Consider the following 27,942-nt stretch of genomic DNA (forward strand, 5'->3'; position numbering starts at 1 on the left):
TAAAGATTTTATTTATTTATCCTTAGAGGGGAAGGGAAGGAGAGAGGGAGAGAAACATCAATACATGGTTGCCTCTCATGTGTCCCCCGCTGGGAACCTGCCCGCAACCCAGGTATGTGCCCTGACTGGGAATCGAGCCTCGATTCTCTGGTTCATAGGCCCAGAGAATCCACTGAGCTACGCCAGCCAGGGCTGGACAGGTTTTTTTTTAAAAAAAAACCTCAGGTGGCAGACTGCCGCCTAGCCTGCTGAGTCAGATGATCAGAAAGGGACAAAACTAGACAATTCTTGTTTATTGAATTATCTGAATGCACATTACATGTAAAAACCATACTCCGACCCTTCTGAGAAAGTAAATTTCCTATTGACCAAAACCAGCCAATGACCTTGTTGTCTCTGAGCTGTGAAGAGATACTCAAGAATGTAGAATTTAAACACACACATAAACACATTAAGCCTTGAAATTTTCACAGAAAAATTATTTCTTGAGAAGAGCCAGAATCTACTCTTGGGTCACTTTTTATTATGGTGCTTTGACAGAAAACCACAATTACTTTTGGGGTCTTGGGTTTAAGTGCCTGCATTATACAACCATGACTGTGCTTAGAAATTTACACTCACGATCAAAAAACATGGCTAACAAGTACCTCCAACTGTATTAAAGCCATTCCTCCCACACAGACACAAAACCGTAATAGAAGGGTCTATAAATGAGCCCGCCAACGGACACGTGTTGTGTCAGCTACCACGGTGTTAACCGCACCATGTCATGGCCTCCTTTGCTTTGCTTTATGACGGCCCCAAAGCAACAATAATGGTCTTCAGAGCTAACTTCTGACAAAGTTGATGCGGTAGAAACACCGAGACCTTCTTATTGTGGAAAAGCACTCAAAGCCGCCCCGCTGTACCAGAGCCAACAGAAGCACAGTGTGTTTCTTCTCCGAAATCCACCCAGGGTAATGCCATCTGCAGTCACCGCCACGGCCTTCATGAACGTTAGAGGTGGGGATGGTGTGCACACGTGTTCTTCTGTGGGTTACTTTGATTCGGCTACCAGAGACTTCAAACTGGTGGTGTCTGACTCACTACACTATATTTATATATGTATATATATACAGGTATAATACAGTTTTGGTGAACAAAGTTGAAGGTTTCCACATTGCAGACAGAGGCACTGAGTTAAAGATTCTATTTTCCCGCAAACATGCTTAACGAAGTCAAGTTTCTGCTTTTTTTTTTCTTGTAAGTTTCCATCATGCAGCCATTTAATTTCCATTCTTATAGGAATTATTAATGTTCTATATACACATTCATTGCAGGCTAGTACCCCACAATCAACAAAAGCATGTATGGAGGAAATGTCAAATGACACTTAAAAATCAAAATAGATTAAAATAGAAATCATTTATGCCAGTGATGAATGGATTAAATATTCAAAGCAGCTAAAGGAATATATGCATCCCCCTTTATTAAATGCACAGAAACCACATGGAGACAGAAAACTGAACATATTTTAAGAGCACACATATTTGATAGCTAAAAATCAGACTTATCAGCAGCAGTTTGCAATTGTTATCTGTGGCATTGTGCAGACCATGAAAGAAAACTCACAGAAGGAAATCAGAAATTAGCTTTCCAAAGCACAGAGAATTGTTGACCTCGAGAGCAGAAGCAACTTTACAAAGAGCAATGGCATTCATGGAATCTCTAGGTGTCAGATGTGTTCACAACCTGCACAAAAACTGGTTCTTTTAGAAAATGATCCCATCCCCTCCTGACTTCCGCTTGCAAATAAATGGTAAGCACATACATACACTACTACCGCCTCACGAGAATAGAATTTTGCTTCCTAAAGCCAAACATTCTTGTTAAGTATTGTGAGAGGGAGACGTTGAGAAGTCCAAGGGGTTGGTAAAAGATTGTTTTCCCACAGGCAAAAATCATGCTACTATACCATGCAAGGATGTCTTACTACAATGCTATCTTCTTAACGAAGAGATGCACTGTTGATCTAAGCTATTTGCAACTGGTTTCCCTTGAGTTCTGGGCTTATTTATTTTTTTGAGCTAAATATCAACCTGTAGATAAAGAAATGAGCCCGTCTGAAGTAGAAGTTACACTTACTCGGTGCTGGGCTCATGGGGCCGGCGCCTGCACCTTGGGTGTTTGTCCACTTGAAAGACACAGTGCAGAGTGCTGAGCACTCAGAGGAGCGGGCAGGGTCCACTGGCTGAGAGGCTGCAACAGAGGAGAATACGCTCCTTGATCTGCATGTTTCCTTTGGAATCTGTTTTGGGAAGGTCCCTTTCCTGAGGTTGGAGGTTCCGGTAAGGAAGGCTAGCCGGGGGCTTGGAGTTGCCCAATTACCTTGCTGTCTTCCTCTCATGGAGGACACCAATAGATGCTAGATTCTGCTGGCCCTTCCTTCTGTGTTTAAAGGCAGTGAGGTGCGAAGGTGGCAGGTTTTCCCTCTTAAGATCAAAGGAGAGTTTTCTTTCTGCCACTTTGGTGAATGATCTCGCCTCCCGTCAACCTTGAATCTAATCTTGCCTTAGTGACACTTGCTGAAAAGAAAGCTGGACAGAGAGGGGCACCTTCTGTCTAGCTTCTCTTTTTTCCTCTACAAATAAAGACTCAACAGTTCTGTTCACTCTCTCCTCCCACTTGACTTCTGTGACAATCCCGATACTTGGGTTTCATGTAAGGAGAGAATGACAGTCTTTTCTAAGGTCTGGTGATGGGCTATGGGTTCCAGAAAGTCTGGATGTCATTAAAAGTAAAATCAGGAAGGAGATGAGAGACAATTCCCTTCTTTAGGGTTTCCCCCGAATCAGACATTCTGACAGAATTCAAGTCCTGTTAGGTTACTCTCCCCTTGAACTTCTTTGAATGGGCCAGTAGTCAATGAATTCTAATTGCAAATTCTGAGAATCTTCATGGATGATGGAAATTGACAGGTTAAGATTTGTTGGTACCTGTAGAGGAAGATGTTTGTCTTACCTGGGCCTCCTGGTTCCTAACTCAACCCTTCCAAAACCTGCCAGTGAAGGTTACATTCACCCACACAATTCTTAAGATTTCTGAGGCCACGAGGGCACAAAGGGGAAAGTTATTAAAAGACAGAAGTGGAATCTTTATTAAATTCTGTGAAAGGTATAAATAAGTCATCATTAATTGCACTTGGAGCCTCTATAGGTTGATAAATTTTCAAAAAATTTTAAGTGTTAATTAGGCCCCAAATCCTGAGTCAGACTAACCAAAGTAGGAATCTTAGTAACTAGTCGTATTCAAGTATTGGTGATGAGCAGTTCAAAATTTAACAATTAGGTATGTTACGCCTGAGAGTATTTTTGAGAATTTCAGGTTTGATGGGAGGAAACTGACTTACTATTTTACCACACCTTGTAACACAGTGGTGCAAAGTCGTCATTTATTTACCCTTAAAGTCCACACCCACCTCATCAAGTGCCCAATGACAAGGCTTCCTCCCTGGCTGCAGCTGCAGCTGCAGCTACAGAAGATGCCTTTTGTCCTTTGCATGTCTTACATTTTGCATCTAACATGACACTGTGTGGCATATTGAGGGACTCATGTTATATGTGAAATGACTTAACCACATGCACACTCAGAGACTGAAGGAACATGTTTGAGTGACAAAGCAGTCTTTTTCTATAGAAGATTCTTTAAAAAACAAACACAAAACAAACACAAAGAACAAAAGGACAAAAACCAAAACAACCAACCCTGGAAACGAAAATATAAAACCCCATGAAATATCCAGGTGGAGTTACTCCGATTTGGGCCGGCATGGCTTATCCGAAAAGGGTGCGCCAGGTAAATTCAGGGTGGCTTTTTTTTCGGGGTCTGGAAGCGTGAGAGTTTCTGGGGCAGACTTTTTCCGGGGCCGATCTTTGGGAACGGACAGAAACTCGGGCGCGTCTGTGGACAGAGGGGTGGATGGAGCACTAGAAGGGGCGCTTCGGACTGAGGAAGGCAGCAGGGGAATGCTCGAGATAGAAATTGCGGGTGGGAAAACGCCGATTTTCTTGTTGGTGGCTTCCTGAGTGGCACGTTCAAATTCTCGGACTTCATCCATTGTCATGTCTTCAAAGAAAAAAAGACAGGAAGAAAAATGAGCAGTTATTTAGAAGGAATACAAATGCATTCATCTCTATGCCTGTTTCTAAGGGACATATAGGAACACTCCGGTAAGGGGCCCCTCTGGTTTATAAACCCATATCATCATTGAAAAGCTAAACCCTGAATACACTGAATTTTCCCTTCTTATACAGGCAAACCTCTGAAGCAGTAGTCCTTCATGAATATACATCCAAGACTTCCCAGAACACTCTTCGGTGAGTATTTGATATATTCTGAACAAGGAAGTAACAGGGGAGGACAGAACCCAACCGGAGCGGTGTATGTGTGTGAGGGTGCAGCTCTGATCAGACCTGGCCATCTTCTGTACAAAGGGAAGGAAATTAAAACAATCAATGACCCCAAAATGATGCACACAAGGTGTGGAAAAAGTAGGTTTACAGTTGTATGTGAAACAGTTTATTCTTTTTTTTAAAAAAGATTTTATTTACTTATATTTAGAGAGAGGGGAAGAGAGGGAAGTAGAGATGGAGAGAAACATCAGTGTGTGGTTGCCTCTCACACCCCGCCCCCCCAGGGACCCAGGCTGCAACCCAGGCATGTGCCCTGACTGGGAATCGAACCAGCCGAGGCTTTGGTTTGCAGGCTGGTGCTCAATCCACTGAGCCATACCAGCCAGGGCTGAAACAGTTTATTCTTGTATTATAATTTATTAATTAGTGTATTATTTTTTATATGAACACCTTAACCTATTTTTGCCCTACCCTGATAAATAATAGGTCATATAAGAACATATGAGCAGCCCTGGCTGGTGTGGCTCAGTGGATTGAGCGCTGGCCTGCGAACCAAAGTGTTGCCGGTTCAGTTCCTAGTCAGGGCACATGCCGGGGTTGTAGGCCAGGTTGCTGGTGGGGGGTGTACAAGAGGCAACCACACATTGATGTTTCTCTTCTCTTTCATCCTCTCTCCCTCTCTCTAAACATAAAAAAATAAAATCTTTAAAAAAAAAAGAACATGAGCAAATCAGAAATATTTTAAAAAATCCTTAAGCAGATTTCCTGGAAACAATTATTAAATTTTCTGAAAGGGAATGTTTTTATTAAAAAATACAAAATTATGGCTGTGTGGATATAAAACTCAGAATAGAAGAAAAAAAATGTACTTGTAACCTTACCATTTGTTAAAAAATACTAAGACTATTCAACAAGCTTTAAAAAATAAGATTATATTTTTAAAAGAGAGGTTTTGCAAAAACCTGGAGACTTTAAATGGAGACTTTGAAATAAAATGGAGACTTTGAAAAAATTTCAGTAACTCGGGGTCTGTTTCTGCTGTATCAAATGGGTATCACCCTGGAAAAATGGGGCTTTGGGAACAAGCGGCCAAAGACAGTGCTCTACTCCACACACCCAGCAGAGAGCAGAGACGGCCCACAGTGCACAGGAGTTTGATTTCACAGTCCCTTCCAGGAGTCTCTTTGAAGTTCCCTTCCACGCAGGGACTGAAACGGCTCAATTGAAAAGGAGATGATTTCCTTATTGCTGCGAGCACGGGTGTTAATTTTGCATACTTTCGATCTAATTTGTTCCTACTCAGGTTGATGATTTAAATGTTACTGAGCACCCATGCAGTTTTAATTTGTGCCAGACAGCAGCGTCTTGATTTCAACTGTTTTTCATTATGATAGAGAGACAATGGAAAAATAAATAGTCTCCAATTTGGACAAATTCCACAGAATAAGGGAAATATTGTAAGCATTCAAAAAACCCACTTTGTGTAACTTCATGCAGGTGGGCATGTCTCTCGCTGAAGCCCTGGGAATGCCTATGAGTTGCAGTCAGAGAATGCATGGGCTTTCCCACGGAGAGAAGCATTCCAGGTACCCTCATCTACCTGGTAAACTCTCCTTCTAACACCAGGAACCACAGGAAAATGCAAAGAAAAGCAACAAAGAGCCTAAAGCTGCAAGAACTTGGAACGAGACAAGCACTGTGCTTTGCATCTTTGAACTGTGGCGCCTCCCCCTTTCCGGCTTCCTTTGCCTGGTCATGCTGACACTGGGCATCTCTCAGACAGCGGCAGGGGGAACTGGTGTCTAACATTCCTAAAAGAAGATGTAACTGAAAAGTGATGACAGATCAAGGACAGTTTCCGTAAGGAGCATGCATTTCTAACTTGAGAACGGGATGTGGGGGGTGTGGGGTGTGGGAGCTCCTACTAGTCTTCACGGAGAGAGGATCACCTGGGCTAAACCTTGGGAGAGGGGTTTTCTGCAAATCCGATCACTGCATGCAAAACAGGGAGGGAGAGTCAGGACCATTTCAACTTCCTCATCACGTGCATCAGATAGCAGCCTTGCAGGGCACATGCCAAAGGCATGCTCTAAAAAGTTAACTGAAGATTTCCAAAGTGCAACCAAAGGCCTTCACAATTCCAAAGCATCCATTTACAATAGCCACTGCTCAATCTTCTAGAATTACATCATCCATTCCTTAAAAATCTAATTAATGCATTATTCTGGGGCATGCAGGCTCAAGCTGGCACCCAAAGAGATCACAGGTCTGGCCAAAGGTACATACAAATGACTCAGTGACTACATTTTTCGTCGTCATCTGTATCCCCTCTTCATTAGCACAAATGACTGAGACTTAGCTATATTAAAAATGCTGGCATACACCATTTTGTTAGCTCTCAATTTCTGATGTGCAAGGGAATAACCTCAGGCTCCAGGGGATTAAGTCCCAGGCTAGATCTGGCACCGTCCCTGCTCACTACCCCTTCACTGCTCAGCCAGTGTGCATGGACAGACCACAGACCCACGCTGACATTACGCTAGCCATAGAAAGCATTTCAAAGCAACCGTAAGGAACCCTAAAATGCCAGATGGGCCAGAAGCCTTCCCTTGACCAAATAACTGTTACTCATGTTTTTAAGTTACTGATGTGATGATCTGGTTTTCTTAGGGTACCTGATTTGACCCCTCTGTTCTTTTATGGTGCAGGCCAGGCCATTCTAGGACCACGAAATGTTTCCACTCTCCGTGTTCTCGGTTTTGTGACCACAACAACCCACCAAGTGCAGTGGCTTCAAAGAATCGAAACGTCTGGAAGCAAGAGGTGACACTCCCCAATTTAGACCCACAGCTCAGGTTCTTTACCAACAGCCTCTGGGCGATGGCACTTTTTGTGAAAGTTTGAGAATTGAGCGTTCGCAGCATTTCAAAGGTCAGTTGATGTGTATGTTTCGTAAAGGGTGGGCAACACGTTTTAAAAATTCTACATACACTTGTTTGGGCATGGCTCTCTAAGGCATCCACAGTGGAGGAATGCTGATTGCAAACTTTTATGTTGGTTTGTTCATGCATGTTTTTCTCGTATTCCCGAACATCATCCATTGTCATATCTGAAAGAAGGTCAAGACGTTGGCAACTTCCGTTATTAAATGCAAACTTTCAATGGGGAAACTTTAGGGAAAAACGGTAGCTTAGCAGAAGCCAGAGAGAGGTTTAAAAAGCAGGGGATTCACTAACTTTATGAAGAGTGAATCATAAAGTTAGCCAAACCGGCCAAAGGGGGAGTGAGTACAAGGAAGTGAAGTCAAAACAGTCTCAGAACAGAGAAGAGTGGAAATTATTTAAGGGTGGCTTTTGAGCAGTGAGCTGAGTGGGCCGAGTGTTAGCACGTGGGCAGCATCGCAGGCTGAGATCTCCTAAACCAGAGTTAGAAGATCCCTTCAGGGACAGGCTCAGGTCTGCCAGGTTCAACACTTACCTTCCAAATACCTCTCCAAATAGATTCTTTCAGTCAGTGCATTCAACAACAGAAAGGACGCTTTCATTGCTATTATAGGAGGCATGATGTCAAAGGCAGAGAAATGGCTCTGACTGGCAAGAGTGAGGCCGGGTGCAGTGCTCGCACAGGGGTGAGTCTTTGCACAGAATATGGGTGTCAGAGTGCAGGTTGCCCTGAACTTCAAGTCCAGCCTAACAGCTTGAGGATGGCTGGCACGACCCATGCCCACACCCTTCTATGAACAAACTGGCACGTGACATTATGATTTTTGGCCCAAGCCTGCAGTTTTTCAGTATTTCAGAGTAATGATCTATTAATCTACCTGTTCTCAATGGGGGGCAATTTTGTGACTGTCACCATTGGGATGCCCCCCCTTCCTCCAGCAGAGAATGATCTGGTCCAACAGCCAATGGGGCTGAAGTTGAGAAACAGTGTCCTAGTCCAACAGATACAAAACTCCTAACTCAGAACCCGTCCGCTTTCAGCATGTGAAGTGCATTAAATAACAACGAGTCTCTGAGCACTTTCGTCATTTTCTCCCGCCCCCGCCCCCCCACTACTCCTTGCCTATATCACTGCACTTTATCAGCAGGTTCCCCAGATGGGCATTCTTTTGGTGCTTTTGTGGCAGAATTTAACTTCATGCCTCTTTACAATAAAGGTGTGCTGATTGGTTGGTCGGCCACTCTGATCACTAAAGGTCTTGGGGATTTAGAGCGGGTGTTCACAGCTGCCATTTTTCCTTAGGTGTTTTCTGCATCATGGGTTCGGTGTGTTTTTATATCAATCCATGCGTGTCATGTGAGACTCTCTTTATTTCCAAAGGGCAGACTTGCCGGAAGTTTATGATTTCATTCAGTCTGGTCTGGGGCCAACGTGGAGGGCGGCTCTAAACCCAGACCGGGGCTACGTTATTTAACGGATGATTCCCACCCCTCTCCAAACCCGTCAATGAAGGATGCTGTCCAGAGCAATGCAGGTATCAAGAATGCTAAGCAGCAGTCTGGCCAAGCAAAGAGCATGCTTTTCTTTTAGAAAATCAAAGTAACTGGAAGCAATAAAGAGATGCTGTTTTGTGATTAGAACAAATGCACCTTAGTTAACAAAAATAACACATTCTTTCAATACAATCACCTTAATTTCAATGGCTGGTTATCAACATTTCTTAAACACAAATATACCTGGAATGAATACTGAGGTCATTTTAAGCTAAAAGTTTAAAGTTAAAAGAAATTTCTCTGTACTTAGGTTCACTCAACACTTTTCTTTCCCTACGCCTCACTGCCAGGACCAGGAATGTGGAAAAACAAAAACAAAGGCATTTTAGTTTCTTTGTTGAATTAAGTGAACTCCAACACAGATCATTCTTTACCTCTCATTAGCTCAATGTTAAGAGAAGAACTTAAACTGTGTGACTTTGTGCTTTCGAAGACAGATCAATTTTATGGATGTGAAGAAGGGTTTAATAGTAAAGATACTCATAACCATCTTGTTTATCATAGTGAAAAATTGAAAACAACCCAGGGGACTGATAGTACTATGCAAACTGTCACAGATAATGTAGAAAAGTATTTAACACTACAGAGAAATGTCCTTGGAATATTGTTAAAGGAAAAATAGGAGGTAAAAATTTATGCATATTATGTGAAATCATTTTTGTCAGAAAAGCATCATATACATTTTAAAAAGACGAAGTATACATTTCAAAATGTTAACTGATTGTTTTGAGGGGTTGGAATTGTAGGTAATTTTCTTCACTTTGCTTGCCCATATTCTCCACATTTTCTACCTCAAATATGTACCACTTGTGTAAGAAAAAGAAAAAGATCATTTAACAACCTATTACTTGTGATCACTAGAAAGAAGAGGGCCACCATGGCTCTGGGACTGGCAAGAAGATACACTTTTCTAGAGTTGTGCCCACTCCAGAAACATGATCCTCCCCTCTTTTAGACATTAAGGGTTAAGAAACAAAGTTTCAGAACATTTTATCTAAAAGAAAAACAGCCTGCCAGCCAGACACAGGAGAAAGAACGCCTCCAGTGAAGCGGTTCTCGCCAGATGACGGGATGACGGGATGACGGTGATCTGGTCCCCGCTGATGAGGAAGCAAAACGTGTTTGCCGAAACCCTGCACTGTCCCCACCTACCATACATGCTTATGGAAATGATGTAAACACTTTCAGTATTCCTCAGTAATTTAGGGAAAGCTAATCAAGTGAAAACGGACACTCCTGTTCAGGTCATCTGGGACAATGTATTATGTCTTGCTTCTGTAAGGTATATTACCTTGTAGACACGAACCGATTTTTTAGTAAACTCCGTTCCATGTGCCCTATGACAGATTATCTTTTTGGAGGTGACTCGTCGCCATCACTGACTGACTGGCAATGATCGGAGAGGTCTAGTCATTTAGGTTCAGGTCTCTTTGTTTCCAGCCACCAAGTGCAAGTGTGCAGAAACTCTTAATTAAAAGAATCTATGTTGATTATTTTGCAAGTAAACCAAAATAATCACTCCTTAATTTACAGATTTAAAAGGCCATAATTTGCTTTTCCTAAATATGGTTTCTTAAATAAAGGCACCTTAAACAAATAATGCTGGGCAAATGGTCCGGTGTAAGAAAATCCTGGACCTAGCATGGTGTTGCTTCTAAGAAAGGCACCTCCTAGTACCGTTGACACTGGGCCGGCAGAGGCTGACAGAGAGCAGCAGCCCTGGAAGTATTCCGGGGACAATGCCCCTCTCACTGCATTTCAGTGGAGCACGGTTTCCTCTGTCCTCTCGAGAGGCCATTTCTTCCTTTCTCACCCTCCTCGGGTGAGGGCGGAGAAGCGGCCGTCTCCTAGCCCACCATGCAAAGGCACACTCCCCCAGCCCCCAGCCTAAGCCCCACTTTCTCCTTGAGGTGACTGGGCGGAGTCTGGAACCGCCTCTTCTACCCTCAGCCCAGTTTCGTCAACGCTCTGGCCCCCGGGGGAATGCTCACTGATGACCCTTGTTTGAGTTTCTAAACCGTGAACTAAGACTCTCGTTAAAGAGTAAGACATATCCCAACTTTATGTATCTTGGTCCACTTCAACCATTTTCTACTTTTTAAAGAATAAAATATGGGTTCTAATTATTATTCAATGAGTCACTCAAGTAATGAATGAATTGTGTTTCATAGAAATAATTCAAGTAGTATTGGGTTACAGAGAGGAAAGAGTTTAACTAGTTTTTAACCTCTCCCATAATTCCTATTCCTTCTGGAAATAACCACAGGTTGCCAGATTCTTTTTTTTGGTATGACTTCATGTGTATATACCCCCCCACACACACACACATACACACATAGTCTCATTTATTTTACACTTATGGAATCAAACTACAGCATACTAAACTATACTATACATATTGCTCTGGTTTGCTTTTTCCACTAAATGGGAAATGTGCATATCTCCATACCAGTACATAAGAAATACCTTATTATTTTTTAGCTGCTACACACAATATCCATAGAATGAGTATATCATAATTTATCTGACCATGCTTTTCTTAATGGGCATTTACACTGAGACAAATTTTTAGCTTTCATACACAACAGTACATTGAATTCCTTTGTACCTATATTAACGAGCACATGTGTCATTCTTAATTTGTCAAGAACAAATTTCTAGAAGTGGAATTGCTGGGTTATTGTTTATCTATACTTCACATTTTAATAAAAAGTGTTCATTTGTTCTCACCTATCCAAAACTGAATATTGTCACTCTCTTAAATTTTTGCTGTCGGATGGTACGTTGTATCTCTATGCTGTTTTCATTGCATTTCTTGTGATTAGCAGGGAGGTTATTGGCCATTTGCATTTCTCGTTCTACTGTTCACCTGTTTGGCTTTTTTTTCTATTGAGTTGTTGGATTTTTAATTTATAGTAACTCTTTATATATTATAGGTATTAATCCTGTTAGCTACAAGTACTGTAAGCATATATTGCAGAGTCTTTCAACTTTGTTTATGGTGCCAGTCTTCTTTCAATCAGTTTAGTTTTAAAGAAAGCAAGCTGATTTCATGGGAAATGGAGGCACGATCATATATTTGAAAGGCCTTTGGGACAGAAGTCGGTTGAACACAGAGAGAAATCACAAATGCCGAGGGAGCAAGCATCTGCAAGCAAGAGTTTTCCCACATTGTGCTGCACATGTGTGGCAATTAAAACTTTTCAAAAACAGTCTTACAACTCTGATTCAATAATTTGTCCAATGGCGCATTACGTTATATTTCCTACATTTGCTCTCCACTTCCAGGCCCCTCTGCCTAAATAGAAGTCATCTTTTTCTTGCTGGCTGGGTTGGGCCGGCGGTGGCGAGGGTGGGAGGCTCCGGCAATCAGGAATCAGATTTGATTTGGCTTTGGCTCCACTGAAACGGTGGCTGTCCTTTGGGAAGTGCCCTATTTAAACCTTTAAAAATGATGATAAATTCAACAACACTTGTTATAAACAGCTTAGGGTGGCTACGCTTTTTTGCAATGAAATTAGCCTGTCCTCAAAGCTTGGTGCATACCTTTTCCGTGTATTCAGACTATTAAGACCCAGAATTGTAATCTGCAGTTGTGATTATTTTTCCTATAGTGCTTAATTTGAATGAGTGGAGAGTAGATCACAGATCCCTTTGAAAATCTGATGGAAAGTTACGAGTTCTCTCCCCAGAGAAATGAACATAATAAGCACACACACATAAAATGTTGCATAAGAGCCACGGCACTCAAGGTCACATGAGGCCATTGGAAAATGCAGGCGTGTTGAACTCAGCCAGCTAATGCTATCTCCACCTTGAGCTTGCTTCACTCATTGTGAGCTAGGGACTCCAAGATGATTTCTAAGACATTTTCACAAGGTGGTTTCATCTATGCTAGTCAGCACTGACCCCCAGATTTTGGGGGGAAGGGTGAGGATTTCAAAGACGTTCATGAGGTTCCCTTCGATCACAGCCTCCCTCTAGTAATCCTGTGTTCCTCTCTCAAAATACAGTCAGGCTGTGAATCAAAACCATGCTCCTGTGAGGCTGGGCTGCCTATTTTTATCCACCCCATCTTCGGAAATGTGCTGTTACTTCTCTGATTACTGTTCTAGTCATGCAGGAGGCATCCAAGGCTCAGGGATAAAGACCAATCAAGCCTTTGAAAGACAGACTCCAGTCCTCCCACAGTGAGATGGTTACACTTCACCATGAACATGAGCAGCATAGCATCTGCTTAGGGAAATAGTGATGTGATAGCAAAATGCTGAAAACTCCGAAAAGACACAAAATTAAAATTCTGAGGCAAGAAAAGGTCACTGTCAACTACAAATGTCCTCCCCCCCCCCCCACTTTTACTTACGCACTGGAGGTTGCAGGTCTAGTTGGAAAGGCAGCCAAGGCTGCCACTGCACAAGGAGGGTGTGCAGCTCTGTGCCCTGCATGAATGCATAGCCCAGGAGGTGAATGAGGCTAAAATTCAGCCCCAAGCCAGTAACACCGGCAGAATCTCCTTAAAGCGGGCACCTTGCTCTAATTCTCACAAGGCACCAGAGTTTGGTGGGTGGCCCTGAAGATATCTACTGTTCTCTAGTCTAACCTGTTTGCACTGAATCAAACTGTCCTTCCTTGCCGTCTAACCTGGTTTACAGTCCATGCCATGCACTAGATGCTCTCAAACTTTATCAAGCAACAGAATCACCAGGAAGGTTTATTGAAACTCAGATTGCTGTCCTGTACCCCAGTGTATCTGACTCTGTGGTCTGGGGTGGGGCCTGGAAATCTGAATTTCTAACAAGTAACCAGGGGATACTGACGTTGCTGGTCCAGGGGTTAAACTCTGAGAACCAGGCCATAAGCTTCAGGCAGGAGGTTTTTTTGTTGGTTTGTTTTTGTTTTGGACCTTTTCCATGTTTACTAATAACAGCGTCACTGAGCTTGTACAGACCACAGAAAAAGAAGCAACTTCAGGTACCCTAGACAGAAGGACTATCCTGGTAGACATCTGGCTTCTGTAACAGTGACGCACACCCATTCACCTGAGAAGCCCGCAGTCCCCAGCATTACCTTGGATAAGGGGTCGAGAAGACACTCAGTGGGCAGGGCCATTTCCATTCATCTGCCTTGAGTGTCTGCATCTGGGTAATGAAGGCGCCACTGTGTTGCTGGCAAGAGGTTCAGCTGAGGGATGATGCCAGCAGTAATTTATATGAGATGGATGGGGAGGTTCTCAGACCCCGTGCTGAGTGAAAACACTGCTTGTTTTGGCTGGGGCTAGGACTGTGTACATAGAGGGTGGAGGCCTGCTCTAGGGAGTCCAAGGCCCCTGCTGGTCTCCATCAGTAAACCACACGCTGTTTTTCCGCACTCGACACAGAACAGGCTTTGTGTCGACAGGCTCCTTGAGATCTGTCTCTATCTAAGCTGTCTAAGGTATTGGGTTGGCCAAAAAGTCCATTTGGTTTTTTCCGTAAGGTGGCTCTAGTAGTGCTCAGCTGTCTTTAATTTCACTTGAAACAATTTTGTTAGATTGTATTATGACAGCTATCGCATCAGTGTACATTAAAAAAAAACTTATCAAGATTGGTGAATTTTTGTGTAGCCATTTTAATATTGAAGATGGAAGAAAATGTGCAACATTTTTGGCATATTATGCTTTATTATTTTAAGAAAGGTAAAAACACAACTGAAACGCAAAGGCCTTGTGCAGTGCATGGAGAAGGTGCTATGACCAACTGAATGTGTTGAAAGTGGTTTGTGAAGTTTCATGCTGGAGATTTTTCCCTGGACAAGGCTCCAGTCAGGTAGACCATTTGAAGTTGATAGCAATCAAATAGAGACATTAACTGAGAAAAATCAACATTATACCATGTGGGAGAGAGCTAACATACTCAAAATACCCACACCAATAAAGTTACTGGTGAAAATGAAAAAATGTGTCTCTTATTTTATGGAAAAAAACATACAGACTTTTTGGCCAATCCAGTAAACAGGTAGGTGTTCTCCTCTGTGAGGTCTCTAGGACTTGAGACCTGCAGGTTCCTTTGACTCTTTGGGCCCCTATAATAGTTTGAGATTTTTCTTTTTTTGGTCTAAAAGTATTGAAGCCTCTTCCTTACGCCAGGCTTGGCTTGCTGAGTCGGTCCCCATCCTTCGTATTCCAGCAGTTCAGTTACTAGAGACCCACCCAAAATTTTGTTTCTTTCTAGATACGGCCTCTACTCGAGCCGTCCTTCCTGACTGACAGGCTTGCAGTGGCTTGTCCTCTTGATCAGCACCCAGCTACCCTGGGGGATGCTGTTTTCTTAAATCTGCTTGGTCCTCAAAGTGGACGATATTTGGCCCTGCAGGTCCCCCTTCCCTAGTCAAACTGCTACTCTGTTTGAGCCTACATTATTCTTTGGCTCTTCTTTTGCTGTTTTCTAAGTGTAAGGAAACCGGGAGCTTGGAGGAATCCAAGTTGGAACAGACCAGTTCTTCACCTATTTTGGGGCTCTGTGCTCCCTCTAAGAGTCCGAGTAAAGCTCCCTCATGGGGGAGAACAACCAGAAAGACTGGTTTAATGATCAGGGGAAGCAATCACAGGAGACTTCCCGTCCACCCGCCTCACACAGCACAGCCACAAGCAGGTCTCAGGGAGGCAGCACAACCGTGGGGTGGGCCAGCGCCCCTCGCTGTATGAGCAGCGTGTGTGTCAAGAAAGCGGTAAGGCTTCAAAAGAATCTGTTCCAGGAAGACCCATTTGTTCTTCAGAAGATGCTGATCTGGGAAAAATTGCAAACTATAAAAAGCCGGTGACCTGCAGAACCACGATTCTAAAAAAAAAAAACGTGGCTCAGAAATAGCTAACGACATTACTAACAACCACTTACTGTCTTTGCCCATTCAGTCCCACCTATTTCCCACGTTCGTTTCGATACCTTCTGTTCAGAAGAGGACGGGAACTGGCAAAACGAGGACAGAAAAGCCCCCAGATACAATCGAGGTGGCACTCAGAACAAATTTAGTGTGACTTCGAATAAGGCCGAGGAGAAGGGCATTTCATTAGGTAATCGGCTCTAACCCGAGTTGCCAACTGGGTCTGTTTGTTTCTATTTATAGTCAAGGGCACTAGCTCCTGAGGCCTGATCCCGGGAATGTAGATTCTCACCGACAAAGCACGGTGGTCCACCCATCATGGGACGAGACAAACGCTTTCACTTACTAGAAATGTGCAGAACTTGTTTAACTCTCCTCAAATCATGTAAAAAAAAAAAAAGTAAAAAGGCCAAAACAAGAGTCTCAGGACTAAGATGCCTTAAGGGGGCACCTTTGCCTCTGCCCTCGAATTCTTACAGAATCCTTGTTTTGGGTGAGGGAGGGTTTCAAGTGATCTCTGAATCAAAGGACGGCTTTTACTTGATAGGATGGCTTGAGACAGCTTTCATCTTGAAGTTTGGTAAAAATGAGGATGAGACTGCAACCCATCCAACAGAGATTTATGGAGTCCTGCATGCAAGTCAAGAATGCAAGCATCAAACACCCTGAGGTCCTACTTAGTCAACAGCTAAGTACTGGAGCTATTTTAGAGCAAGCTTCTCTCGTTACATTTGTCTTCATTATGTTCCATGAACAGGGCTATTTCCGATGCAGCATGCAGTAGCCTTGCCTTCGTTCTTGCCTTTCTAGGTAGTGCAGGAAGCTAGATGGACTGAAATCCCAAGTCAACCTGTTATGAAATTGTTCTACAAGTTATCCGGGGAAGCTGACTTACCATACCACTCATCAACCCACGCAAAGGCCTGTCTATGTCCAATCAGCAGAATATCTCGGACCACCTACAACAGGAAAAGAAGGACGTTGAAACAACACCATGTTTGAGTAAAACTATCTGGAACATAGATTGTTTCCAATTCTAAGAATCCTGGCGATTATAAATCTCTCCACCCCTCTGTCCCTATGTGATGATTACACAGGTAGTGCACTTGTTTATCCTCAGCCCTTTGCATGGCGCGCAAGCCCTTGGTGTAAATTAATGTCCATCTTACTCGCAGGGTGGGCTGGAGGTGTGCACAAACCAAAGACCACGGCTTGGCAGTCTCAGCAACGATCGGAATGAATCTCCAGGCTAATAATCACCTTGAGATTTTTCCTTTTGTTTGTCTTTATATAAAGCAAATTCTACTCTTCATTTGTAGAAGGGTGTGTCTCACTGGTGCCAGGGGGGATCATAAATGTTAGAAACCAGGAACTTTTTCTGGGCAGCAAGTCACCTCTAGGTAAAGAGCACAGTCTTGCTTCTCTGGGGAAATATCTTAAATATTGGTTAGTTTTCTTTAAATGACTGAAGCTGTGGGATACCAGATGAGCAAATACCTTTCTAGGACTGACTCATGAAACAGAAGGGGGAAACAAAGCACACGCAGTCAACTGTGACTGAAAGAGATGAAAGAAAAGACCCGAACTAGAACAGAACACAGTAGCAGTGAGAAGCCTGACAAAAGGAATCAGACTATTTCTGATGGGGACACACGATGACAGTAGTGGACAAAGAAAAAATTTGTAGGTGTAGTTTGTGTATGTGTAACCCTGTTCATGTACTTTCATTGCAGGGAATTCTTTTATTTTGGTCCTCCATAAATAGACCTTTTCACTTTTCTTGTATACTCACACAACATTCCTTTCTTCCTACCAAACAAATCAACTGTCAAAAATCTCTCATGCAAGGTTCAAGCATGTATCAATAAATGAAGGACTTTAATTTGGTGAATTTGTGGAAACGAGGGAAGCATTTATAGTGAAGTGTTTATTAGCCCAGGACTCTGGATATCTAGTGAGGCTGAAGGAGGAAACACATCATGAAAACGAGAAACAACACGAAGCTGTATGTACTCGAGTGCTGAGTGTGTCAAATGCACGGAACTCAAAAGAACAGCATTGAGGCATCAGTAAATATACTCCATTACATTAAGCACAACACAGCTGTCTGCTTGGAAACAAGGATTCAATAATGTGCTAATGGCTCACTTTCCAACATTTTCCCCCCTTAACTGTGAAAAGATTCTTAAAAAACAAAGGTGTTCGGAGAATGACGCCCATGCAAATGTGAGCCTCAGAAACTCATTAGCTGCTTGTAGGCCAGAGCAGGTGTGCCGTGGGGGTGTTGATAACACTTCATTATATTTGGAAACGGACAACAGGAATGCCTATGACTACAGCTTAATTGTTACCAGTATTTTAAAGAGATTCTCAAAGCTAGCCAAAGTCACCTGTGAGAAAAGAAACACAATGAGCCTTGCGGCAATCTAAATATGCTTTGTAGGAGAAGGAAATAATATGGGAGCGGCTCTAGTAAGAGATTATCTGTGGGAGTAGCCCTAGTAAGAGATTATCTGTGGTTAAAAAAAGGGGGGGGGGGCAGGGGAATGTAGGAAGTCCAGGAAGGCAGAGCCTGAGATAGACACAGAACTGAGGCTGGAAAATATTTACTCTGGGAGCCCTGGCTGTCTTCCCGCTAAACAGTTGGGCAGAAGGACAACAGGAGGTCCCAGACCTTGATTTCCCTGTGTCTCACTCAGCTCCCACCTCTGGGTGGGCAGCACGGCTCTGGAGCGCAGCAGGAGGCTGGCGCATTTCTCCGAAATCTGTTCCAGAGCCTGCTGCTGTCATGAACCCAGGTTCACCTATTTCTTTGAGCTAAATTCAAGATTTATACATTTTGTTGTCAACTGGTAGCCCTATTTTATTGTCAGTTGCCTCCCCTCCTTGTAGACACATCCATCTAAGTAACAAAAAGCTCAGCATGTTAAGGTTAAATTCCAATGCCTCCAAAAGAACTTCAGAAAGCTATTTTTTAATCAGTTTTTAAGTGGAAAAATAAACAGATATCCAGCCTATGTGGAATGCAGAGACAACTTGGGTACAATTTATTTTTATGGAAATGGAAGGAGTTACAAAGGGCAGTACCCAACACTGCAAATTTTTGTTCTCGTGAGGTCAGAGGTCATGTTAGAAACCCCGAACAAACTTAAATAATTACCAAATGAATTCTTGCTACAAAATCAACGTGTCAGCCAAAGTGGTTATAAAACTGAAATCTGTGTTTTGAGACTGTTACCAATCCTTTGGTGACAGAATTACTGTAAGAGCAGAAATTCTGCAGTTGCACCATCTAACGAGACTACTGGGATTTCTCATTCTGCTGCTTAGGGCATCTTCTATCTTAGGGGTCTACACATGCAGGACCTGAGTGAGGATTATCCCTGCGGACGGCACACACAAATAAACCCCGAGCCTCTGTGTGGAACCCGAGTACACCTAGCCATGCCTGGAACTAGATCAGCCCCATGCCAAAGGGAGAAGTATGGTTGTTGTTTTTCTTAAGTTTATTTTATTATTACAGTTTACATTCTACATTATTTTGTACCAGTTTCAGGTGTATAGCATAGTGGTTAGACAATCAATCGTATACTTTATGAAGTGGTCCCCGATATTTCCAGTACCTACCTGGTACTGTACATAGTTATTGCAATATAATTGACTATATTCCCTATGTTGTACTTTACTCCCCTTGGCTATTTTGTAACTACCAATTTGTACTTCTTTAAAAAAATTTTTTTTTAGACCTGGCTGGTGTAGCTCAGTGGATTGAGCACAGGCCTGTGAAGCAGGGGGTCACCGGTTTGATTCCCAGTCAGGGCACATGCCTGGGTTGCAGGCCAGTTCCCCAGTGGGGGACACATGAGAGGCAACCACACACTGATGTTTCTCTCCCACTCTTTCTCCTTCTCTTCTCCTCTCTCTAAAAATAAATAAATAAATTTTTTATAATTTAGGGTTTTATTTATTTATAGAGAGAGGGGGAAAAAGAGAGCGAAGGCAGAGAAACATCAATGTGTGGTTGCCACTCATGTGCCCCTACTAGGGACCTAGCCTTCAACCCAGGCATGGGCCCTGACTGGGAATCAAACCGATGATCCTCTGGTTCAAAGGCCAGTACTCAATCCACTGAGCTACACCAGCCAGGGCCCAATTTGTACTTCTTAATCCCTTTTACCAAGCCCCTTTAAGCCCCTTCTCTTCTGGCAACACCAGTCTGGTCTCTGTGTCTCTAAGTCTGTTTCTATTATGTTTGTTCATTTATGTTGTTCATTAGATTCCACATATAAGTGAAATCATATTTGTTTTTCTCTATCTGGTTTATTTCACTTAGCAAAATATCATCTAGGTTCATCCATGCTGTTGCAAATGGTCAGATTTCATTCCTTTTTATGGCTGGGTAAAAATATTCCATTGTTTATATATGTACTACAACTTTTTTATCCACTTGTCTGTTGATGAGCACTGGGGTTTCTCCATATTTCTCCATATGGGAGAAATATGTTTTGAACACCCAATTACCCAGCAGACATGGAGGTCAAAGAAGAGAAGGTGTAGTGTAATACATCTATCAGGGGAAGGAATTTAAACCTATATGTAAAATGCATTTTTATGAAAACAGGGTTGTCTGGATGTAGTTACTTCAGGTTGTCTCAGCATTTGTGCGTCTGCTGAGCATCACTTACTCCAGCTCCCTGTAAAGACAGTTACACTGTCTGCAGCTCAGGAGTCGCTGTTGGCTCACTTACCTTATGTACAAATTGTTCCACTCTGGTCTGAAGCCCCCAGACCTCAAACTTCACGGTCACCAGCTTGTAGGAACACATGATAGGCTGATGACTATCTCTCCAGCCTTCCCTTAAATGTCCCCGTCCTGTCTTCTCTGACTTGAAGTGTTTAGGATCCTGGAAAAAAATATACCAAAGAAATGGTAACTTAAAAGTTCAACCATCATTTATATGACATAAGAGAAGTGAATAAGTAAAGCTAAGTGAAAAAAGCCATTCACCAAAGGTCACAAGGTATGAACCCATTTATATGAAATATCCAAAACAGGCAAATCCACAGAGAAAGAAAGCAGGCTGGTAACCTAATGCCAGGGGATGGGGGATGGTACAGGGAGTGTGTTGGGAACTGCTCTGCCTGGTTTCAGAAGCTCTTATCCCCCAAGGCTAAGGCTGAGTAAAGGACCTTGGGACCATAAGCCACTTAGGATACAAAGCTTATCTTCCTTGTAGAACCACTTCTGCCCCCTTTCTTTGCACCCTGCTTGGCCCTGGGCAGATGACTCATTAGCCAATGACAGTTAAGATTCCTAAAAAGAGGGATGACCTAAGACGGGCGCAGTCATGAAGGGGCCCTCAGGGAAGGACTTGGGGGGCTATAAAAAAGGGGATGATGGACTCTCACCCCTCGGCTTTGATACAGCCTGAGTCCTCATTCAGTCTGCAAGAAGTCTCCTAATCTCTTGGTTGCCTTACTTCCCCTGCCTGACTTCAGCCTGAAACAATGCCTTAAGCCTGAATCAATGCTGCAGGTGGGTGTGGCCCTGTGCTGGAAAGGGCAGGTTCCCTAGGGCAATCAGACCTAAGAAAGAATGCATAAAATCCTGTGAAACCTACTTTGCTAATACCCTCAATTTTTTTTTTAAGATTTTATTTATTTATATATCTTTAGAGGGGAAGGAGAAAGGGAGAGAAACATCAATGTATGGTTGCCTTTTGTGCGTCCCATGCTGGTAGTTAGCCTGCAAGGAACCGGCCTGCAACCCAGGCATGTGCCCTGACTGGGAATCGAACCGCGATTGTCTGGTTCACAGGCCCACGCTCAGTCCACTGAGCTACGCCGGCCAGGGCTACCCTCAATTTAAATGATAAGGGTCCAAGCAGGAAGTGAGTTTGTTCCCCAAAGTTTTATGGCCTTTTACCTATCTGACTCTGACTCAGAATAAGCCCTCATAGTTCTCTGAATGTTACCTATTGTTTAATCATTTCTGCCTGACAATGATTGATGAGCTTTACATATACACCCCATATTCCTGTGCAAATTGAACCCAATAAAAGCCTGTCAAAGCAAGGGTCAGGCATTCTCCCCTTGATAGAGAAGCCATGCCATCCCTTTTCCTCTAAAGGACTCGACAGTGCATGTGAATTTGTCTTGTCTCATCCACAGCGCTGTGGACCCCAGGAGCCGGGATCCGAGTCAGGAATGACTGCTATGGGAACAAAGTTTCTTTTGGGGGTGATAGAAATGTTGTAAACTTAGATTTAAGGTGGTAGTTCAATGTCCTGTAAGTGTGCTAACACCCATGGAACTGAACACTTTAAAAGGGCTGAATTCTATGGTATGTAAATCTTGTATCAATAAAATTGTGAAAAAGACAACCACTATGAAAAATGCTGCATGTCACTGCAGGGGGATTTTTCAGTGTGTGTACTGGCTCTGGGTTTGCTATATAAAGTGATAGAATAGTCACTGTCCTAAGCACATGTCTACCGAATATACAGTGTGGGCCCCATGTGGAATGGGGAATTACACAGTATATTCTCTCCCCACCTGATTTCTCTGTCCTGAGGGGTGTGAAAGGGCCTCAGCTGTATGTGTGGTCTGTGTGTGGTTGCAGAGAACTTCCCTCCACGCAGAGAACACACTCAACACTACTTGGATAATCTCTTTTTAAAAAAATTGTATTTTACTGGCTATGCTGTTGTAGCTGATGATATCTGTTCCCTGCCCTCCCCCCAGGGTCCCTCCTAACTTGCATCAATTGCAGGAAAATGGTGGGCCCGGGAGTTGACAGGGACCAGAGTGGGAGAGATATATAATTAACGGAATACAAAACCGACAAAAGAGATTTTAGAAGTGGGGGAAAGAAAACAGGATGCATAGTAAGTACCCCAATGGAGTGCTTCTGTGAAGGNTTTTAAAAAATTATATTTTACTGGCTATGCTGTTTTAGCTGATGATATCTGTTCCCTGCCCTCCCCCCAGGGTCCCTCCTAACTTGCATCAATTGCAGGAAAATGGTGGGCCCGGGAGTTGACAGGGACCAGAGTGGGAGAGATATATAATTAACGGAATACAAAACCGACAAAAGAGATTTTAGAAGTGGGGGAAAGAAAACAGGATGCATAGTAAGTACCCCAATGGAGTGCTTCTGTGAAGGGAAGGGCTGTTGATCCTGAGCGTGGGTAGCATTTTTGATTGTTTGGTATCAACTTGGCCACGCTGTCTTTTTATCACCTGAACCAACCCCGAAACTGCCTCTGAAATTCAATGCACAGGCCTGGAAATGTTATGATACTTTCATTACACAGTACACGGAAAAGGCACAAGCGCAGGATCTGGCCCACAGCAAGTACTCCATAGGCGGAAACCATGACTGTGCTTCCCCAGGTGGTCAGTGAAGACTGAGTAACGTGTCCAGCTCTACAGTCCAAAGCACCCTGGAGTTTGTAGTAAAAGCTTTGGTGTTTAATGCCATGGGACTAATTCCTGCCTGCCCTGTGCTTCTATACCACATAACACCGTTAAGAATAAGAAGAGACGACCAATAAGCCAAGAGATGTATCACCAGGGATACAGTAGGTTATCTCCAAAGATGGTCACTGCCAACCCCTTCCCTCTTGCGCCAGCATGCTCTTCCTCTTCCCAAGGGGCGGAGGCTATCTGTCTTCCCCCTGAATCTAGACTGGCCTTTGGCTTGCTTTGACCAATGCAGTGTGGCGGAAGAGACGCTGTGTCAGTTCAGGCCACACTAATGTACATTCCAGACTTCCTAAGAACAAAGCGAGACTCTGCAGTATCAAGTGTGGAACACTGGTAGGTCACATTTCCAGGGCAGCTACAGACTGTGGGACCTCATAGCAAATTTCAGTTCCGAATGAGACCGGAAAGGTACTGTCTGCACAGTAGAAATTATGTAGATGCTTACATCTGTGTGGCTCCTGATCGCACCATAAAATTATAAAATCACAGTAGGCTATTGCAAAAGAAGGTTTTAGAGAAAGGCTAGGTGGAAATGAGAAATGCACTGTATTCTCAAGATACAGAATAGGATTTTTAAGATCGAAGTGACGATTTGGTTTCATGTCCTCAGTTTTATGGTTAAGGGCACTGAAGCCCAAAGGGGAAGTGAAATATTTTGCCCCAAACCACAGGTGCTTGGTAACAGGTCCGGGACTAGAATTTCAGCCTTTCCTGATTCTAGCCCAATGTTCTTTCCACTACATTTACTTTTAATACGAAACAGGGAGAGGGTGTTATTTTGCTATAGCCAGACGCCAAAGAAGCAATTAACAATTGGGCTTTTTATGGCAACAGTGTGCTGATTCTTTGCAAGTCTGGTGTCATATCTACAGCAGCTGATTCCATCTAGGAAATCTCAGATGCGGCCTATAATTAGGGACTCACTTTCAAAGAGCCAGAGGGAGGGAAGGGAGGACCAGAGGACTCCTTTAATCTAAATCCAAGATCAGACATGAACTTCCAACTGAATGCCTGTGAATGAAGATGAGGAAAAGAAAAATCTAACCTTCGGGTCTTAGCTCAAATGTTCTGGCTGCACTTTTCTCCTGTTCCCCATTTGGGCCCCATCTCCCGTTTCTCACCCCCACTACCTATTCCTCCCCAAACCATTTAAGTCTCGTTTTCTCACTCGACTTTGTGAACATAAATGCCTACACTGTCCATTTTACATATCAGCTGACCTTTTTTAAAACCTTAAAAAAATTTTTTATTTAAAAAATTTCTGGTTTGTGCTTCTATAACTGCTACAGTATTTTGGCCCTGATTTAAACTGTTTCATCACTTATGTTGTTCGTTATAAAAGAACTGGGTTGTTTTACATTTTAAACTTTCATGTCCAGGTTTACTTTATTTTTTATTTTTTATTTTTTTAAATATTTTTTATTTATTTATCTTTAGAGGGAAAGGGAAGGACAGAGGAAGGAAACATCAATGTATGGTTGCTTCTCGTGCATCCCCTGCAGGGAACTGGCCCCTGCCGGAAACTGGCCTGCAACCCAAGCATGTGCCCTGACTGGGAATGGAACCGCGATCATCTGGTTCGCAGGCCCGCGCTCAATCCACTGAGCTACACCAGCCAGGTCATGTCCAGGTTTACTTTAAAATGAGGTTTATAAGCCTCCCCCTTTATCTCTGATGCTAAAAACTGCTGGGACCTTCCTACAGTTTGGTTTTAGGATTTGGCCTATTTTAAAAGGACACAAGGTTTGACTTCACTGTGATTAAGAGATTACACACATTGAAACTCCTGGGTCCCAACCCAGTGCAATCAGAAAATACAGTGAAAGTTCTCTGTAGTGGGTCACCTGGTGACCCCCCAAAAGGTATGCCCTCATCACTGGGGCCTCTGGACGTGAACTCACCTGGGGAAAAAGGATCTTTGCAGATGTAATAAGGCTAAGGATCTTGAAATGAGCTCATCCTAGATTAAGAGGGTGGGCCCTAAATCTAGTGACAAGTGTCCTAATAAGAAACAGAAATGGAAAAGACATAGAGAAGAGGCCACATGAAGTCTGAGGCAGAGGCTGAAGGGCGGCCACAAACCAAGGAACTCCAAGAGCCACCAGGAGCAGGAAGAGGCAGGAAAGAACCCTCCTCTGGACCCTCACCTTGACTTAGGGCTTCTGGCCTTCAGAACCGTGAGAGTGCTGGGGATGAGGAGCGAGGTGAACCCTCACCCCCGTGCTTCTGATGTAATTGGCCTTAGTGGAGTCTGGCCATCCGGCTTATTGTAAGCTCCCCATGTGACCTGCACGTAGGGCCAAGGGTAAGCTACTGCTGTAAGATACAGTATTGCCCCCCTGTTCCAGATGAGAACCCTGGACCTCAGCTGATTGCTGACTTGTCCACAGTCCTCCAGAATTTAAGCTCAGGGCCGTGTGACTCCCAGACTTGGGCTCCCAAACCTTCCACCCTGTGGACAGGACGGCCCCATCTGAAATTCTGGCACAGGGTATCAGAGGAGTCGGTGTGCAGGACAGTGTTCATGCTAACTCCCTTGTGGGGTTGCTGCCGGGCTTAAATTGGATAATGTGGGGGAAGCCTCCAGTCCAACACCCGGTAGATGGCATCTGACAACCCAGGAGATGGGCCAGAGAGATAAGGGCGTGTGATACAGAAACAGCCTTCAGAGATACTGTAGTGTAATTTCCTCGGATCTCATTAAGCTCCTCAAATGAAGGCAGCAGGAACACCCGAAGTGCTGTAGGATGATTATTACTTTGTGGTTATCCCACGGTCTAGTGCACAGAAAAATGCTGATAAGCGCCCGTGTAAACCTAACTGCCAAACACCGTGCAGGCATCCTCATGCCGGTGAAAGGCTGGTGGGCGCTTCCGTTGTCCAGAAGCTGTCACCTGTCCATGTCCATAAGAACGGTGGTGGGAGAAACCCCAAGACTAGGGTTTTTGCTTGTGGGACGTTATGACAGGTCCTGAGTGAGCGTCTCCAGTCTCAGAACCAACTCCTTTCCATCTCTGTCTTAGGTTTCAGTGACAGGTTCCAGGATGATGAGGCAGAGAGCAAAGACATCGCCCTGCTGTAGGCTGCTCCCTCAGGGAAGCGATTTCACCGATTCCACAGGGGCTGTGGGACCACATGGTGGCATCCACAGGAGCCACCTTGGCGGGTGAACACCCTGGGCAGCTCTCCCAGCAGCAGGATGGATCAGACAGGCTGTGAGCATCTTAGGGGTTTCTTAAAAGCTTTCCTCTTGAAGAGTTGAGAGCTACACACAGACAAGTGCAATCCTCTCCTTCCACTCGCCTTCCGAGCTAGACAGGGCTCTTTATCCCAATGGGGAAGTGGTATTTGATTGCTAGGGCTGCAGTAACAATCTGCCACCAACCTGGTGTTCCCAACAACGGAAATGTGTGGTCTCACCGGTGTGGAAGCAGAAGCCTGACATCCAGATGTGGGCAGAGCTGGCTTCCTCTGAGGGCTATAAATACCCTGTGCCATGCCTTTCTGTCTGCTTCTGGTGGTTCAGTTTGGCAGCAGTTTTGGTCTTGCTTGGCTCATAGATGCACACCCCAGTCACATGGCATTTTCCCTGCATGTCTTCATGTTGTCTTTCCTCTGGGCATGTCAGTCTCTGTCTAAATTTCTCCCTTTTATAAGGACACCACTCATACTGAATAAGGGTCCTCACAACCTTGCTTTAACTAGATCATCTCTGTAAAGACCTAGTTCCAAATAAGGTCACACTCTCAGGTACTGGGGGGTTAGACTTGGTCGCAGCTGACTGGCTGGGTCATGGCGCACTGAACCTCACATTACCCAGCTGCACCAGGGTCCAGGGGGTGATGCCAAATTCTCTAAAAGTAATGCTTGAGCCTGAGGGCTCTGCCCAGCAGCTGGCTGGCTGGGACCGTCAGGCTGCAGGCTCTTCTGGCTGGGGGCTTCTAAATTCGTCCACAATGAGAGCTCGGATGCCAGATCCTGCTGGCACTCCCCAGGCGTGGCAGATGGCAAATCGGACCTTTGTAGTCCAAGCCCATCTGTATGGAGGAAGGTGAGCTGGTGCCAGGACTGTCTCCCCGGGGCCAGATGGGCCCCACAGGCTACCCTTTCTGTGTGGGCACATCTTCTTTAGAAGGCTTCCTCAAGGTCAAGCACACCTTCAGGCCTCATGCGTCTTACACTTGCACAGAGCAGAACAAGGGTGACAACACTCGGGCTTCGTTCTTAGTGCAGCCCTAAGAGCTGCACCAGTGTTTGTGAGAATCAGTCTCACACTGGGGAAGTACAAGGAGAAGCCCCTAGGAGACCCTGGAATGGGGCTGGAGTGTGCTTCCATCTCAGACTGAATACTAGCCGACTTTCACTGAGATATCAAGTCTCCGTGATTAATTACGCTTTCAATTTGAACCACAAAGGACCATATCCAACAGAGGGCTTGCCCTGTTAATTGAAATTAGAAGTTTTTGATAAATGTGAAATGAAAAAGGGCCAAGTAGTAACTGGCTAGGAACTACTACGTTACATAACTATAATATAATGCTCGGACCTAAAATAGGGGTGAACTAAAAACACACGTCAGATTTCTTCCCCTTGCATTCTGGAAATTTTCTTGAAGACTCCAAGGTATTACAGATATTGTTTTCTCATTCCTTCCAAAGGATGGCCATTTCAACCAGGTAAAATTTAGGCCTGACTTTAGACCAAGATTT

General features: G+C 44.0%; 1 protein-coding gene across 4 annotated transcripts in view; it reads right to left on the reverse strand.

The window, feature by feature from the left end:
* Window positions 1-220: 220 nt before the first annotated feature.
* Window positions 221-27,942, reverse strand: part of PITPNC1 (phosphatidylinositol transfer protein cytoplasmic 1) — a 240,208-nt gene continuing 212,486 nt past the window's right edge. For 3 of the 4 annotated variants that reach the window (XM_037070207.1, XM_037070206.1, XM_037070205.1), the window contains 3 exons: window positions 20,494-20,649; window positions 16,641-16,704; window positions 221-4,104 (listed from right to left, as the gene is read on the reverse strand). In XM_037070207.1, coding sequence (XP_036926102.1) covers window positions 3,788-4,104; window positions 16,641-16,704; window positions 20,494-20,649 — 537 coding nt within the window. In that variant the 3' untranslated portion in view covers window positions 221-3,787. Of the gene's footprint in view, window positions 4,105-7,381; window positions 7,501-16,640; window positions 16,705-20,493; window positions 20,650-27,942 lie in introns of all 4 variants that reach the window. The other variant, XM_037070208.1, reaches the window with a different exon arrangement.

This window comes from Sturnira hondurensis, unplaced genomic scaffold (assembly GCF_014824575.4).
Source record: "Sturnira hondurensis isolate 20B ecotype Veracruz unplaced genomic scaffold, ASM1482457v3 Scaffold0018728, whole genome shotgun sequence".
NCBI classification, from domain to species: Eukaryota; Metazoa; Chordata; class Mammalia; order Chiroptera; family Phyllostomidae; genus Sturnira; species Sturnira hondurensis.